General features: G+C 37.6%; 3 protein-coding genes across 3 annotated transcripts in view; 2 read left to right on the top strand and 1 right to left on the bottom strand.

Moving 5' to 3' along the window:
• Window positions 1-2,984, bottom strand: part of LOC145991257 (trophoblast glycoprotein-like) — a 53,799-nt gene extending 50,815 nt beyond the window's left edge. The window contains exon 1 of the mRNA XM_083127216.1: window positions 2,949-2,984. Coding sequence (XP_082983342.1) covers window positions 2,949-2,961 — 13 coding nt within the window. The 5' untranslated portion in view covers window positions 2,962-2,984. The remainder of the gene's footprint in view (window positions 1-2,948) is intronic.
• A 1,657-nt stretch (window positions 2,985-4,641) lies between these two features.
• On the top strand, window positions 4,642-6,813 carry LOC145991886 (uncharacterized). The gene has a single exon (XM_083127920.1). It carries the CDS (start codon window positions 4,642-4,644, stop codon window positions 6,310-6,312), a length of 1,671 nt encoding a protein of 556 aa, XP_082984046.1. The 3' UTR covers window positions 6,313-6,813.
• A 6,430-nt stretch (window positions 6,814-13,243) lies between these two features.
• T3dh (Type III alcohol dehydrogenase) overlaps window positions 13,244-16,264 on the top strand; it is a 35,012-nt gene continuing 31,991 nt past the window's right edge. The window contains exon 1 of the mRNA XM_083127221.1: window positions 13,244-13,378. Within this exon, the coding sequence (XP_082983347.1) occupies window positions 13,326-13,378 (53 nt within the window). The 5' untranslated portion in view covers window positions 13,244-13,325. The remainder of the gene's footprint in view (window positions 13,379-16,264) is intronic.

A 16,264-nucleotide genomic window follows, 5' to 3' on the forward strand; every position in this document is an offset into this window, starting at 1 on the left:
CGTAACTAAACAGATAGGTAAAACCCTGTTAATTAGACCTATGTGGTTGACGGTCAACAAGATAGTCGATCTTTGCTCATCCGCAAAAATTTTGACTATCCAAAGATCAGTGTGAGGATATTTGCACGTAGTAGTGCACCTGTAGAAGGTCAAGTGATCCAAAGCAGTTGTGAGATAACGATTTTTTCTACGTTGTCTTATCTCTTCTTGAACGCTCTGCTTTTGGGGGGAGATATAAACCTGAAGTATTATCTGTTTTGTTTCGTTTGCTTCAAGTCCCTGTTAGAACAAGCAAATGGGTTTTCAAACAGCTGGTAAACTGCACAAATCAGTTAAAAAATGGTGAGTGTTCGAAAAATTGTTTTCTCTTTTCATTATTTCCGTGACAGTTACAGAGTTGAAAAGAAACTTGTTACAGTTAGTCGTCTTGAAAGATAATTACAAATTGTTGAACTTTTAACATGTATCAATAACAAAATAACGTCAACACATCTTTATCTTTAACACATGAAACTGAGAATTTATTTATTTGTTTGGAAATTAACGCTATGCAACTTTCACTTGCAACAGAAGTAGTCTTGATTTGAAACCGCACCAAGCAATAAGAGTTCCAGTAAGTTTGTTACAAAAAATTATCTTGGTTGTTGCCATGAGGGATAAAAGCGATGTTAAACCAAAATACAAGCACTTAATTTAGAAAATGTAATTTTATAGCAGGCAGTTATTTACCTTTATTCTTTTAATAGCAAACATTGCAGACATAATATAGATTTTGGATCATCATTATTTAGAATCTTTGCACGTGTCCAATATAAAATTATAATTATAATATTTTCTTTAATTGATTCAGCATCAGAAAATTGCAGTTTGTGACGTACATGTCTTTTCCCGAATGAAGGATTTCTGGACTTCAAAAATTGATAACACGAATATGAACTTATATAAATTGTAGTTTATTTAACCTTCTTCGTTCACAAAAATATTCAAGTAGGCTGCTGAAAAGTGAATAAAAATAGAGCATGTCTTCTATTTCTTGGCCATCTAGATCCAAGTCTAAAATTTTGTATGAACAAAATGTTGATTCAACTCCCAAATTCTAGGTTGCAATTGGGTATAAAGCTTAGAATCTTTGAATATAGTTTTGAAAAATTGTTCATAAACCATTACCTATGTCGCAAACGTTATTTGAATTTGGACTATCTAAATCGATTTGTAACATTTGAGGAATTGGACATGTCAAGGAATTATAGGGAGTTGAAAACTCTCCTGTCTCCTAAAATGACTACCTACAAAGAAGTTGCAAAGCATTCATTCATTCAGGTGTAGTGGTAGACTCGTGATCTCGCTACAGAAGTTCCCGGATTTGGATCCTGGTCTGGGCCGGCCCCCGTGGCGGAGTGGTTAACACATTGCGCTACGGCGCCAGGGGTCCCGGGTTCGAATCTCGGCCTGGGCACGGATGTTTGTGAGTGTTTATTCATAAATTTCATGTCATGTCGTCACTCATTCCCATTTAGCCAACAGTGCCACAAAAAGCGAAATAAAATAAAGCAAGTCAATCAATCCTGGTCTGGGCGTGTCTCTTGATCAGTTTCATCTAATCCTCATTCATCATTCTCGTCGCGATTAGGCAAGACTTGCATGATACTTTACAAAAGAAAGAAAGTAATATCATATAATGTGATTCAAGAAAATTGTCTTGGTCAATAAGACAAGCTTGCGTTTATAAATGTTACGCAGCATTTCAGAAGCATTGACGTATTATTGCAAGTAACAAGTCTTATCTTTTCCTCCTAAAATGTTGAATTATTCTGATCAATATTGTATGAGCATACATGATGAACGTTGACGTTATCGTTGTACTTGGCAATATATAAACATAACCCCCCTTGACGCTAAAACAAAGGATGAATATGTAAATTATAATCCCACTCATTATATTGTTGAATTTAGCTTCCTTGCATTTGTAAGTCGCAAATGTTACTAAAAGTTCTCAATTTAATACATGTAGAAATAATTAAGACCTCGGTGCAAAAACAGGTTAAATGTTTGCAAAACATTAAATAACTGCTACATACAAGCTTTTCGCAAATGTTTATGAACAGTTGAATTATATTCAATATCAATCTCAAATGCAGGCACATGGTACTGTGCATTTTGTAGAGTAGAGTGCATAAATATTACCATGTAAATTGCCCATCCTCATGCCTATTCACTTCGTATTACGCAAGACGAGGTTCAAGAATTGATTGATTGATTGGTTTGGTTTATTTTACTTCGCTTTTCTGCCACTTTTGTCTAATCGCGACGATGAGGATGAATGATGACATAATAATGAAATTGATGAAGGTACACTCAAAAGGAACATCCATGTCCAGGCCGGGATTCGAACCCGGAACCCCTGTCATCATAACGGGCTGTGCCAACAACTCCGCACGCAGGTCGACTCAAGAATTGAATGAAAACGCCAGTGCAGTAATTGATAGCTTCTACACCAACATTAGTACAATTGCATTCCTTAAAACACACAGGAAGTTAGAGAAAAATGAAGGAAAATAGTGATAGAAAATTTGTTCGGTAATATTTTTAAAACTCACTGTATATGTTTTAAAGCTGTTCCCTTTAAATAGTAATCTAAGCTCTCCACTGTACCAGTAATCACATTCACCTGCTGCCGTATATCCAGCTCCAACTAATCATTTTACAGAAGCAGTATAAAATATGGACTCTAATCTAAAGAAAATAACCGTTCTTTTATGGCAACGACGTATATTTCAAAATATTTTGCGCAATTTGTACCTTCCAATCACATGCCCTCATTGATTGGAACACAAACACTCAATATGTCCTTTCTATCTCTCTGCAAGATAAACATGAACAACAAAGGAATTGTAAAACTTTCTTGGTCACGTGGCCAAGATATTTCAAGTTGTTTGTCTATTTCCTACCTGAAACCCACATACATTTTGATCCCAGAAGATAAGTTGAACAACCTGCTACATGTTGCTAGATGCTACTTGAAAAAGTCACGCTTTCATCTTTTTCTTCCTTCGTTCATTGCATGTTCCTGAGTAGCCTGTGATTGAAATAACTCAACACGAAGATTTCTCTACACTGCAAGTTCAAAGTACTCTTTTCTTCCTGTGAAAAGTATAAGAAAAGGATAAAATCTTAATTCATCATGTAGCTGCTTTGAAGGGAATTTGACGAACGTTTTTTCTATGTTCTTTTCATTATCTTTTTGCACGTAAGAGAGATTAGCGTCTGTTCACGGAAAACATAAAGCATGTTCTTTTAAGCGCCGTAGTTTTTCTTCTGTTGAAATTTCATAATAGATTGCTTTATTGTGAAAATGTACAACCTTGGCGCTGTTGTAAGTTAAAGTTTACGAGCTAGATCTGTCTATCAAATGGAAGCACTTTGGTGACAGGTAACCCATCTGTTCTACGTTGCAGGTTTTCATGGCCTTCGCTTGTATCTTTTTTATATATTCTCTTTGATTGTTCTTTTATCTCCCTTTGCACTTAGCACTGTAAGATAAAGGTGTGTATGGTTTTTAAAGAAGGGGTGTAAAATCAATATGTAACACATCTGTCTACAATTTCCGATTATTGCTGGCGCCAAGATTTCTGAAACCTCGGAGAATCAGCTAACTGCAGGATTTCTCGTGACTTAAACTAGCGACACTAGCGCCACTGCTTCCACACCAAGGTTTCAAATTCGGTGGTGGATATTGCTTAGCCGAGTCGGTTGGCGAGTGCGTTGAACTTTCAACTCAAGATTTCGATACCAAAAGTTCCAGTTTCAAGTTCTGGCATGGTCATGGGTGTTTGTGAGGGCTCTAACCCCTCTCATTGTTCTAATAAACATTTTGCATTAACTGAATAGTCGCATCAACGTTTCATCAAATCACTTTAATATTTGAAATAATTGTGAAAACATAACACAGTTTAAATCTTTTATAACTATACGTAGCAGATTTTTCTTTATATTATTATAGTGTGATGGCTTGTCAAATATATACTAATACTGCATAAGCAATCTGTAAATAGTTAAAAAAGACAGTAACAGAATCTGAAAGAAATCAAAATCCCAATAATATCGTAACTAATTTATATAGATGACCTAACAATGAACGTGACTGCTTTAAAATTAGTTTTGAAATCGGGGGATGCTGGTGCGAGCATAGGGGTGCGAACATCCTCTCGCACCCCTATGTTACCAGGAAGTGAAATAAAATGAATAGAGACGTTTAAGCTATGGTTTGGTTGAATACTCATTCGTGGCTTACGTCACACTATTACGACCACAGACCTTGGGGTCTGCGATTACGACGGACCTGGCTCATCAAAATGCAATAGATAAAAGGAATACTGGGTGAGAGTATGCTGGCGTTGACTTAACTGGTGCAGAGAGTTCTTTTATTTTACAAGGATAATGCCATTTTCCCTCGTTGTCTCAAATCCACTCTTTTGTAACTTCCTATCTAAAGTGTGTCTTATGTAATAAATCTAACATCCTCTCTTTTTTTTACAGCGCACCGATTTGATCCAAGTACAGCGGAAAGTGAATTGCAAAATGTGTAATTTCTCAAGGACGAGCACGAAACATAATGTGACTCTCTTCTTAGTGTTGATATGGATGGTGCAGTGTGATGCCTGTGCGTGGACTACAAACACAGCTATCTGCCAGTGTGAAGATAACTCGAGCACTGTGACTGCTGTGTGCTCTTATGCACACCTAACCTACGTTCCTACAAACTTAAGTACCAATGTTGTTTCGTTGGACCTTTCTCATAACCGCATTTCAATTTTGGAGGGAAGAACTTTTGTCTCATCTGGAGCAACGTTGCTGAGGAACTTGAATATCTCTTTCAATGGTCTGCAAACAGTGGATCAAGACTCGTTTATTGGTCTGGGACAGCTGAGTGTACTAGATCTTTCCAGAAATTCCATACGTCAGCTGATGCCTAGTGTATTTGTGGACAATGAAAATTTAACTGAATTGTACCTTGGTGGTAATCCTCTTTTAAGTCTATCCGATAATTTCTTTTCGTATGTTGCGTCATTGCGTGTCCTTGATCTGTCAGGTTGCCAATTGGAAAGCATCCACAAGAGCCATTTGCAACACCTCAACCATCTACGAAGATTAGACCTTAGCAGAAATCTTCTACGTCATATGAGCGTCGACACTGTTCAGCATCTCCACTTTCTGAACGACATAGGCCTTAAAGGGAACCCCTGGCGATGCGACTGCCATCTGCTTCCGTTCTGGGCTTGGTTTCTAGGCTGGAGCATGCGCGGTGAGGAAACTCCATTGAACTCTATATACTGCTCTGAACCTCCACGATCCAGACATCTATCATGGGCCAATCTTGTTGTAAATAAAGATTTTGTATGTGGTCTTAGAGTAGAGGTCCTAGAGCATGCAATGCTACCAGTGGAAACCGATAATATTACTTTGCACTGCAAGGTTACTTCGAATGTTCAAGCCCCAGATATCACATGGTTCTTTAGAGATAAACCTATTTCAAACAGTACAGCTTCAAACCAAGCATTCACCGTGTCCTCAATCCATGGTGATCCGTCATGGTCAAATTTAACTATCAATAGAATTAGTAGACTTTCATCCGGAGAATATTCTTGTAGTGCTAGCGATGGTTCATCACGTGTGTTCAAGAGTATAACAGTGGATATTGAAACTGATATTGGTGAATCGGAAAAACAGCATAAAACGAAGGTATTCCCTTGGCTAATGTCAATCTGTATATTGATCGGCACTCTGATCCTGGTCGGAGGAAGCATCACATACTGCGTGCTGCAAATTAGAAGGCGACGACGAAAGCGTTTCAAGAAAAGGCAAGCAAAGCATGACATTAAGTACAGAACTAGAAGTAATACGCCAAGTCCATCAAAGAACAGACGTGTGATTGACGGGGTGACATATGACGTCTTAAATGTGTCCAAAACACACACTCTTCAGTCGAAATTGTCTTCCACTTACTCCTCGCACGTGTTTTCCCCTGAACTAACAAGTAACTGTGACCCACAGGAAAAGGTTAAGATCCACGTGTCACCTGGTGGTAAAACCTTTCTGTGTACCAATCTTGGAGATGTTACGTCAGAGGACATTCCAAGAAATAACACCTTGCCATCGTTTTCAGAAAGCATGGAAAAGTTGCTACGGAGATCTCCAACACCGCAATCGCCAACTTTCAATTATGCTGTGTTTCCAGCGTTTAACACGGGTACCCAGTCGAGATATTTATGTTCTGCACACAAGCCAAAATCTAGAAAAATATCTATGCCATAATCCTAACAAAAAGAAGAAGAGAAAGAAACTTGGCAAATAAGTTATGACTGGGTGTAAAGGGTGACCCCTTCCGAAGACACCCAAATGTAAACTTCCCTTCCACGTAGAACACCCTTCACTGCATTTCGCAGACTACCGAGGCTCTGGCGTCTGGACTCGCAGCCAGTGTAATCCTCCATGGGGTTCGTGTTGCGTCGTCCCTGTGTACAGTACAGGGTGGCCCATAAGCCAGTTGGCACTAACAGTGATGAGACGCTACAATAAATTGCCAACTGAATTATGGGCCACCCGGTATTTGTGATTGTGCCTTCATCCATCTCATCAGCATTCATTCTCATCTTCGCGATTAGCTTAAAACGACAGAAAAGCGAAGGAAAATAATCTAAATCCATCCATCAATCAAAGTAAATTGTGACGTACTAACGCCTCTTTTTCCGATCACAATTGCGTTCATTCGCGCAATTTAACATACGCACAATTCTCATGAAAACTTATATATTTGAAACCGATCTTACAAGCTTGTTTTAACAGACTATATCATTATAGTTGTTTATTTTGTCTTCTTCTTCTTTAAGACAGCAGTACGTAAGTGAAACATTCTAACAAATTGGAAATTTGAGTCATGGTTTCTTGTTGTGTATTCTATTTCATGAATCATGTACTATTATATTCAACTGGTTAGAGTACTAGCATGCATTGTTGGAATCTACTTTCTACTTCTGTGCATCTGATGTACTTCCATCTATGATGACACTGTTAGTGGAAAACAATGACGTAACTATTGTGGTTTATTATGTTGTATTAAGGTTCTTGGTTTGTGCATGGTATCAATTACCATTTATAATAAAGCTATTTCTGCATTCCAGTACAAAAAATGCACCGAAACTTTGTTAAAGCTAATTGCATGTTGTGTTTGCGAATAGATCATAAGTATATTTAAATGTTACTTTTTTACTATGGTAAGATTATCTTTTCAATATACAGAGTGTAGCAAAGCTTTAAAATTTAACTTATGAATATTTGTAACATTTTTGTAAATAATATAGCATGAAACGCTATCAAATGAACAGTTTTAACTATTCCAATTGTTGTATTTATTGCCATATTAGTGTAATTTATAAATCTACGTTACTTCCTCCAATCTGTCTGTTTTTCGGTGGCGAGATCATGATTGCATTGCTAAAGGCGCTCGATCATTGTGATTGTGAATTACAGTGGCGAAGCTTGGTCTTAAGGGGAAGGCAAGCAATGCAGTACTCCGAAAGAGTGGGAGAGGGGGTTGTTGTCCCAGTTTTTCTAGGAGAGAAAGGGCATTTTAAATAATAATAATCCCCAACTCCTCTCTCAACAGCCATGCTTGTTAGTTCAAATTCTTGGTCACGTTATTGATATAACTTGCTATTACTTACAGTTTCCCGTACACAATTTGAAATATCCATGTTTGTTTTGGTAAATTCTCAGCACACCAAACAAAAGAGAACTCTTACTTGAACCACTCGTTCTTCCCACACAAATGGAAAATGTTCCGAAAAGCTCCGAAACTAACAGAAAAGTGATACCAACTTCGTTGTAAAAATTATTGTTCACGGTAGAATAAAATAACTGACTTGAAGCTTAAAATTATATGAAGCATTGGAATAATAAGTCATTAGAACAGGAATAAAATACGCCGGTTCTTTTTTTTGACTATGTATCATATTAATAAAAATAGTATTTTGAGTTTGATAGCATTTAGGACTTAACGTTTTTGCTATTTGCAGGTCTCAGAAGAGTGTTTCATTGCTTTCTTGACATAAGTGTTATCGAAAAAACATCAGTTTATTGAATTTGTTTGTATGGAAACTCACGAAAAATATCGTGTAAATTATTTGGTAGTAGTTGTCAACACTGGCGTGGCGTTGCAATTTGAGATGAGAGAGTGTGAGGCGGACAATAGCCAGCTGTTCTGCAGATTCCAGTGCTCTCCAGCGCCGGGGACAACATGTTTATCTGCACGTTTTACAAATCGTGAAAGTTAAAGTAATGCTTTAAAGTATGTTTACGTGGAATTGGAACAGTTATAATGATTTATTTCAATAATTCTGTGTTTATAATAAAGCAAATATCCATCTTCGATATCGTGTTAACACTTATATGCTTTCTGCTAGTAGTGTCTGCTGTCTGCTTGGCTCGGCTGTTTTCGAGAAGCCGAAAAGCTCCGAAAAGCAGAGCTTTTATTAGTGGTTTGGGGACCGTACCTTCACCAGCATCTACCCTTCGCCATATGATACTTCAGAAGCGTTGGTTTCCCGCGCAGTGGCTGCAAGCAGAGAGTTTGGTGCTTGCCAACGGGCTGCTGAGAGAGTTTGCGGCCGTAAAATTTCGCGAAATCGAGTGCGATAGAAACTAAATAAGGCACTCAACATTAAATACTATTTTAATAGTGCAAGCAGTGCTTGCATTGCTTGTACTATATCTTCGCCACTGGTGAATTATTGTTTTATGTCCACTTTATGCACACTAAATTAGGATCCGAAGCATTAGGGATTGTGACGAGTATAAATAGGAATAGCCACAGTGCTGATGCACTCATTAAAATGTTGGACGCCCTAAAACGTCCCTTGATTCTGATTCATATCCTGTAAAAATTCGAACAAGTGTTCTCGGATTACCAGTCAGGTTTATTCAACGTTACTGTCCAACGTTTCGAGCGCATACATCGTTCTCATCATTCCCCCTATGATTACAGCAATGTTTGTGCTCGAAAAGTTGAACGCTAACGCCGTTTTTACCTGGCTGGTAACCAGAAAACATTTGTTCGAATCACGTCCGCAAAAATTTCTGGCGGTGCCCATAGAGTAGTGTAAGGCTAACTTTTGAGTCAATATGACGAGAATTTGGACCTATGTGAAAATTTTAAGGGGGTGTTTGGATGAGTGGATAAATTGTTCACCTCAAGACGAGAGAAGGCATGCTCTTTCGAAACTCTTGATAGAATTACATTAGGTTAAACATATGCGTAACAAATGGCACATCGATTCTACAGACATTGCATCTATCTTTCTGGCTATTCAGGAAATAGTAGAAATAATAACAACAATAAAGAAAAAGTTAAAATATAATTGTTCTACTTTAGTACTTCATCCAAGAGATTAGTTATTATCCAGCACAACTGTTGCTTCATTTTATTTTATATTTCACACAGTTAGTGTACTGAAATTCAAAGTGATTGTGTTGTGATATTAACTTTTGCATAATTCATTGAAGAAAATGCTGTAAATGTTAGGGAAAAATTTACTCATAAGATTTATGTTGTATGACCTAGCACTAAGATTTTTGGAATTGTGAAATCAGAGGAACCATATATTTTTTTGATTAAATTGTAGATTATGGAAATTCAACCTGGTTCCTGTATTTTTGTTCATTATTTTCAATCTAACGCAGTTTTTACTTTTATTATTTTCTTCCAATACTAGCTTTCTGCTTTTGTTGAAGATCTTGATTTCCAGGGTGGTCGCACCATGCACCAACCTAAATACAAACTTACCCCCCCCCCCCCCGCAGAAAATTCTGGACAAACAATTTATTTTTGCCAGTGGTGAGGATCGAACCTACACTTGTGAATATACTACTAATCCGGTGTGCTAACCAACTACTCCACGACATGAATTGAGCAAAATTTTTAAGAAAATATGAAAGAAGAAGAGATAACCAAACAGATTATAGAAACAAACAATTGGCGAATAAGATAGTGAGAAACAGTGGAACGAAAGTAACGGAGAAAGAAGAAATCGATTGAAGAAATACAAAAGGGAGTAGAGAGAATACTGGGAATATGCGAGAGAGAGTAGAAATTGGAAGAGCAAGGAAAAGAAAATAGAGAAAAGTAATAGAAAAAGACAAAATTAATGGGAGAAAAGTTTCAGGGAAGAGAAGAAAAATAAGAAACGAGCGAATGGACAATGTAAACAAAAGTAAAAAAAAATATATAATTAATGTGTAAAGAAAGTCTTATTTCATGTAATTAGGTTACATGAGTGTCGAGAGGGAGGGGAGTCGAACCGGTCCATCGACACCCCCTGAAAATTGGCAGCCTTCATATAAAGTTACAGAAAGTCATAAAGCTTGTTACTTTTATTATTAACGGATATAAAGTTCAAATAGTCAGAATAACAAAGTAAAATATGCATTAAATTGAAAAACAATAGCGTAAAACACAAGAACCAGTTTATATGTTCATAGTTTTCTACCATTTAAACCAAAGAATAAATGGTTTCACAATTTTCATAATTCCAAAAATTACGAGTTTATGCTCTAGGATACACAATATAAACGAGATTTTAAAGCTTTTCTTGAACGAGGTACGTAAAAATTAATATCAAAATAAAATAACTATGCATTTTGGTTCACTTCCTGTGTAAAAAAATAATAAAGGTTGTGGTGGGTAGTCACTTATCTTGTGGATCTAGTAGAAAAGTCTCCCGAAAGATATAATAATAATAATATAGTAAAAATGACAAAAATAAATTTGAAAAAGAATAGTTTATTTTTATTAGTTTATAATATAGTTTTTCTATAATAATAAGTATAGGCATGATAATAATGATTATTGTTATTATTACTACTATTCGTTTTATCGTCCCTACAAAAATTTCTAGCGACGGCAATGACATGGTGCAAGCCCGTACCCAGGGGGGCAAAGGGGACATCACCCCTCGAACTATGAAATATTTTGATGCAAACCTACAAAAATAACAGATAATTTTTAAGATTTTGCAAGAATTTAGATTTTCTTCTTGTATAAATGAATGATCTCTGGAGAGAGGCAGACTCCAGAAGTCTGCAGTCTACTATATTTAGTAATTTTAGTTTTTTCACCATATTACTCCCTGTTTTGACTTTTTTCGAACTGCAGTCTTGATGAGAAAATGTCCTCTTTTTGTGGTTAATTCACATTCAGACATGTTCATTATAAGGATAAGATAATTCCATAGCGTTGTTGGTCACATTCAGGGTACGAATTCCCATGGCGGATGGGGGATTTCCCACCTTCCCACCAACGATCTTGTTCTATTACAATTTATCCCCCATTACAATTTTCCGAGGGTAAGAGTTTGTGTTATAACAACAAAGATAAGCAATTAGTTTGGACTTCAAACATACTTTACTAAGAATAACTTCATAAACATTAAACACATACAAAGAAAGAATAACAAAGAATGATGTCAGCCTGTGTGTGAGTGTTGGATACATCTCTTGTTCTATCTCTCTATCTCTTTAGGGCTGGTAATAGCAAGGGCTAAAAACGTACTTCTACCGTCATAGATGAGATTTTGATACTTTTTTTCAAATTGGACTAGTATAAGAAATGGAGCCGTAGCTGCGAAGGTGGTTGTCATTGTTACCCTTGGCCCCTGGAACATAGAAATTAGACCGACCTGTCATTTCTCCTCCATTTCTCACCTCCTTTCGTCGGGAATAAAACATAACACTTACATGTTAATTTAATAGGAAACTAATGTCTTCTTAAAGTTTCTCATTTTTTGTCCCTCCACCTAGTTATCTTTGATTTGCAATCGATTTTGCAAATGTGAACAATAACACACACTGCTTCAATGTGTGGGATGCACAACCGACTGTCCTTTTATTAGCCACATTTCTTGAATGTTAAGTTTTATTTTCATCGGATTCAACGAAAAGGAATAAGTACATAAAATTTCTACAATGTCGAAGTATGCCAGCTACATCTAGGTAAGGGTAGGGGGGTGCGAAAATCATTCTCGTCCTGGGCTCTGAATTTTCTAGCTACAACTCTGATAAGGAAATATTTCCTTTCCAGAGACCATTAATAGATTTACACCATTATTAAAACAACACAATAAAAGTATGAAAATTTAATTTTTTAATTGTCGTTTTTAATAAAAAGCAATAATTAAATAATATATAACACGTATTAGAAACATTTCACCTATCTTCTAATTTCTTGACATTTTGAACTAGTCGTTAAAGGAATTAATTTACTAGTTTATAAATGTAGCTTGCCCCCCTCAAAAAAAAAATCTGCCTGCCATGGTGGTACTTGAAGAAGGACAAGACGGAATCCTCCTCTGGTGACCGATCCCTCCCGATTGTATTTTTTTCCCCTTGGTAGGACGTGGGAGGCATTAAATATAATATAGTTGAACTTATGGCTATTTTCAATATATTTCTTAATAGGTTTTAAAAAACATGTACAGTTTGGAACTGATAGAACCCTAATGCTGATTCTGTCGCTTTTCACTCATTTTAAAAAGTTGTCACTCCCTTAACAAAATAGTATAGCTAATCTGTGGCATAACCCGTTCAGTTCAGGTGACAATGTAAAGTTCCCCGTGCAAATAACACCGTGCCATGAAGGCACATTTAGATTTGGAGATAGTGCTATGATAGGGCACCACACATTCGCGATCTCGGACATTTTGGAGGTGTCGATGTGATCAGCACCACGCTCCGGCCTCCTTTACCCGCACAGTTGCTCCCAGGTACACATTGATTTGAGGCTGGGTGAAATCCGGAGCCACTTTATGCGGGGGAATCAAACTCGGGTTTGACGCCCTATCGACTAGACCACCGCGGCTTTCCTGCGCCATTGTTGTTACTTAATCATGACTTACTTCTAACAACCGTAGACACTACACTACAGCATAGTGAAGTGATCAAATTTGTGAAATATAAAAAGCAAGAGAGAGAAGGAACGTGGAGGAAAGAAAAAATCAGCGCTAGGTAAGAGACGATAAATGCAATAATGTTTTTAGCTTGTTGTTGTGGTGGTAAGAAGGCCCTTTCTGACTTTGATACAGATTACGTAGAGGACTTTGAAAGTAAATACTCGAACTGAAGAGCAGTATGAAGGTACGCGGTTACATAATAATCACAATCTTTAGTAAGTGGAAGAAGGAAGGATTTTGGGGAAGAAACAATATCCTGCCTTGGCAACATTGCTCTCGCCCATAACAGCAAAATATACGATTCACTTCTTTCGCAAATGCTAGAAGATGACGGGAAGAAATAAGGTTATAGATCTTCTAAGAGTTATTTCCAGCACTTCGTAAGTTGGCATCTTTTGTTATGTACATAATATTACATAAAAGAGATTCAAGGTTGTTTTTTTATATGTTTGTACGTATTCTTCGTGTAATGTTATTCTCAAAATGATGTTGATTTTATTGTCGATGCCGCAAGTAAAATTTGCTTGCTTCTGACATCCTTGGCAAGTTCTTCAAAATATTCTACAGGGTGGTCCATATGTCTTGTTACCCCCATAATTTTACATAACTTGATAATAATGCAACTTTATAATAATACAATATAATATAATGAAGTGTAAGGTAGCCATTCATTCCATATGTCGTGTGACACCAACAATTTTACATAATTTTATATTATGATAATAACAATATAACAATTTGTAAGGCGTATGGATTCAGCGTCAACCAGGATGTTGTTCACGCATCCAAAAGGTCAGTATGACCACCATTATTTTCATGGCACAAAATGACGCGGCGCCATGACCTGTGTGAGATTTTACGAAGCCAATTTTTCGTGATTGTTGTCTGTAATGCTGCCCTAATAGCGTCCTTCAATTGTTCTGTTGTTTGGTATCGTTGTTGTGATACCTTTTCCTTAAAAATGCCCCAGAGGACATTGTCACAAGACGAGAGATCAGGGCTTCTGGGAGGCCAATCCAGAGGCGCCGGATGGTGTACCGATCTGCGTCCTATCCACCTATTGGGAAACACTTCACTTAAATATTCCCTGACAGCAATGGCATAGTGGGGTGGTGCTCCATCCTGTTGAAACCAGGAACGTCCCAGGAGATTCATTCTTTGGAGCTGTGGAACAAAAAAATGCCCGTAACATGGCGAGATAGGAGTGTTGATTGACTACGCCATTGAAGAAAGAGGGACCTATCAAGTGTTTAGCGGACATAGCGACCCAGAATCACATGTCGGGGGTTGTTTTCCAGCTTTTCGTAATAATGTGGATTTTCCTCGGACCAGAAATACACGTTCCTTGCACGTGCACTTCGATATATTGCGCATTCATCGGAGAAGAAAAGGTCAGTTCGCTGCGGGAGTTTCGTAAATACCTCCAACATTCTTCCACATGCTGCATGTCGTCTACGCATGACATCATCACTGAGCTTGTTGACGGTTGCTGGTTTAAAGGATTTCAATCCAAGATCCTTCTTCATGTGTCGTAACATTATTGTTTTCGGGATTCCAAGCTCAGCAGAGGTGACCGAAGCACATATGCCTCCATTCCTGCACATGTGTTCTGTCTTTTGGTTGGTGCACCAGGCCTCGGTTTGTCTTTGATACATCCCAACGTAAACAGTTTCTTTTCCCAACCCAGTATTGTCACTTTTGGTGGTGCATTTTTTTGGTATCGTTTGTGAAATCTCGTCCCATATCCTCCATGGTCTTGCCGGTATGCCGGTTCATGGGCCCAAACACTGACAACAAGGCGCTCTTCTACATTGTAGGAGCTTGTGTCAGCCATCTCTGCAAAAGAAACACTGAATTAGAGATAACAAGATATTGATTCGGGGGGTAACAAGACATATGGACCACCCTGTAGAATAATTTAATTTTCATGTGTTTTTACTGAAATGTAACATGGTCTTATTATATTTTTAAAAAAAGTATGCAGTGTTTGGCATGCAAGGCCTAAGTTCAGATTGTTTAATTCCAAACTAATCACTGGGCACACATTTTTAACCAGTGACGGCGCCAGCCTGAAATAACGGGGTGGGGGGGGGGCACAGATTTCGGAGTCAAATTCTCGGGTGGCTAACTAATGTCAAGTAAAAGGTACTTAGGAGTGAATTTACAATACCGGACCCATCCCCGATTTTTGTAATATTTCGCATACTCACTAATTGAGGTCTCCTAATAAGGAATTGAAGTTAAAATTTGGGGGTTGCGTGTAGAAATTGCAAAATAAGCGAAATTGTGTGGTCCGCGATCGGCACGATTGCTCATTATTTACTGGAAGATTTTGTGTTTCCAATACTTAAAAAACGAAGGTATGACTTTAGATGACTGGACACTGGACCCCTCTCCGATGTTCTTCATGTTTGACATAAGTCACTAATTGAGGCCTCCTATTCGCGAATCTGAAGTTAAAAATTGCCGGAAATGTCTAGAAATTGCGAACCATTGACGCTAGCCTCATGAACCATTGGCACTAGCCCCACGAACCATTGGCGCGTGGTTAGGGTAGGCAAACATAGTTTTTTTTTAAAAAAAAATTTCGTGTCGTGGTAGTATGAGGATCTAGAAATTGCAAATAATTGTGAACCATTGACGCTAGCCCCACAAACCATTGGCACGTGGTTAGGTTAGTTTCGGTTAGGTTAGGCAAACATAGTTAAAATTTGGTGTCGTGGTAGTATCAGGAATATATATATTTGCTTGTGATACAAAACATTTTGCGAAAATCGACTGTTTCCATTCCGAAAACTAACGCCTTATTTTGCAATTTCTAGACGTTTCCGACAAATTTTAACTTCAGATTTGTGATTAGGAGGCCTCAATTAGTGAGTATGCCAAATATGAAGAAAATCGGAGAGGGGTCTGGTCATCTCAAGTCGTTTCAAAACGAAATACATACATTCCTGATATTACTACGACCCCAAATTTTAACTATGTTTGCCTAACCTTACCGTAAATGGTTTGTGGGGCTATCTGTCTATGGTTTGTGGGGGTACCCATGCATGGTTTTACGACCCCAAGTTTTAACTATGTTTGCCTAACCTAACCTTACCGAGAATGGTCAGTGCGGCTATCCGTGAATGGTTTTGCGCTAATTGTGATTATGAACCGATAAAAAATCTTATAGCACTTGAACAACAAACGTTCATCATCGAAGACGCCATTTTTGTATCCTGCAATTTTACGATCGATACAATGTTGCCAAACTTACCTGTAAT

The sequence above is a fragment of the Lepisma saccharinum genome, chromosome 8 (assembly GCF_977018435.1).
Source record: "Lepisma saccharinum chromosome 8, izLepSacc3.1, whole genome shotgun sequence".
NCBI classification, from domain to species: Eukaryota; Metazoa; Arthropoda; class Insecta; order Zygentoma; family Lepismatidae; genus Lepisma; species Lepisma saccharinum.

Bases quoted from the DNA above. Each gene is read 5' to 3' on its own strand.
- LOC145991886 (XM_083127920.1), top strand. From the start codon at position 4,642: ATGGTGCAGTGTGATGCCTGTGCGTGGACTACAAACACAGCTATCTGC.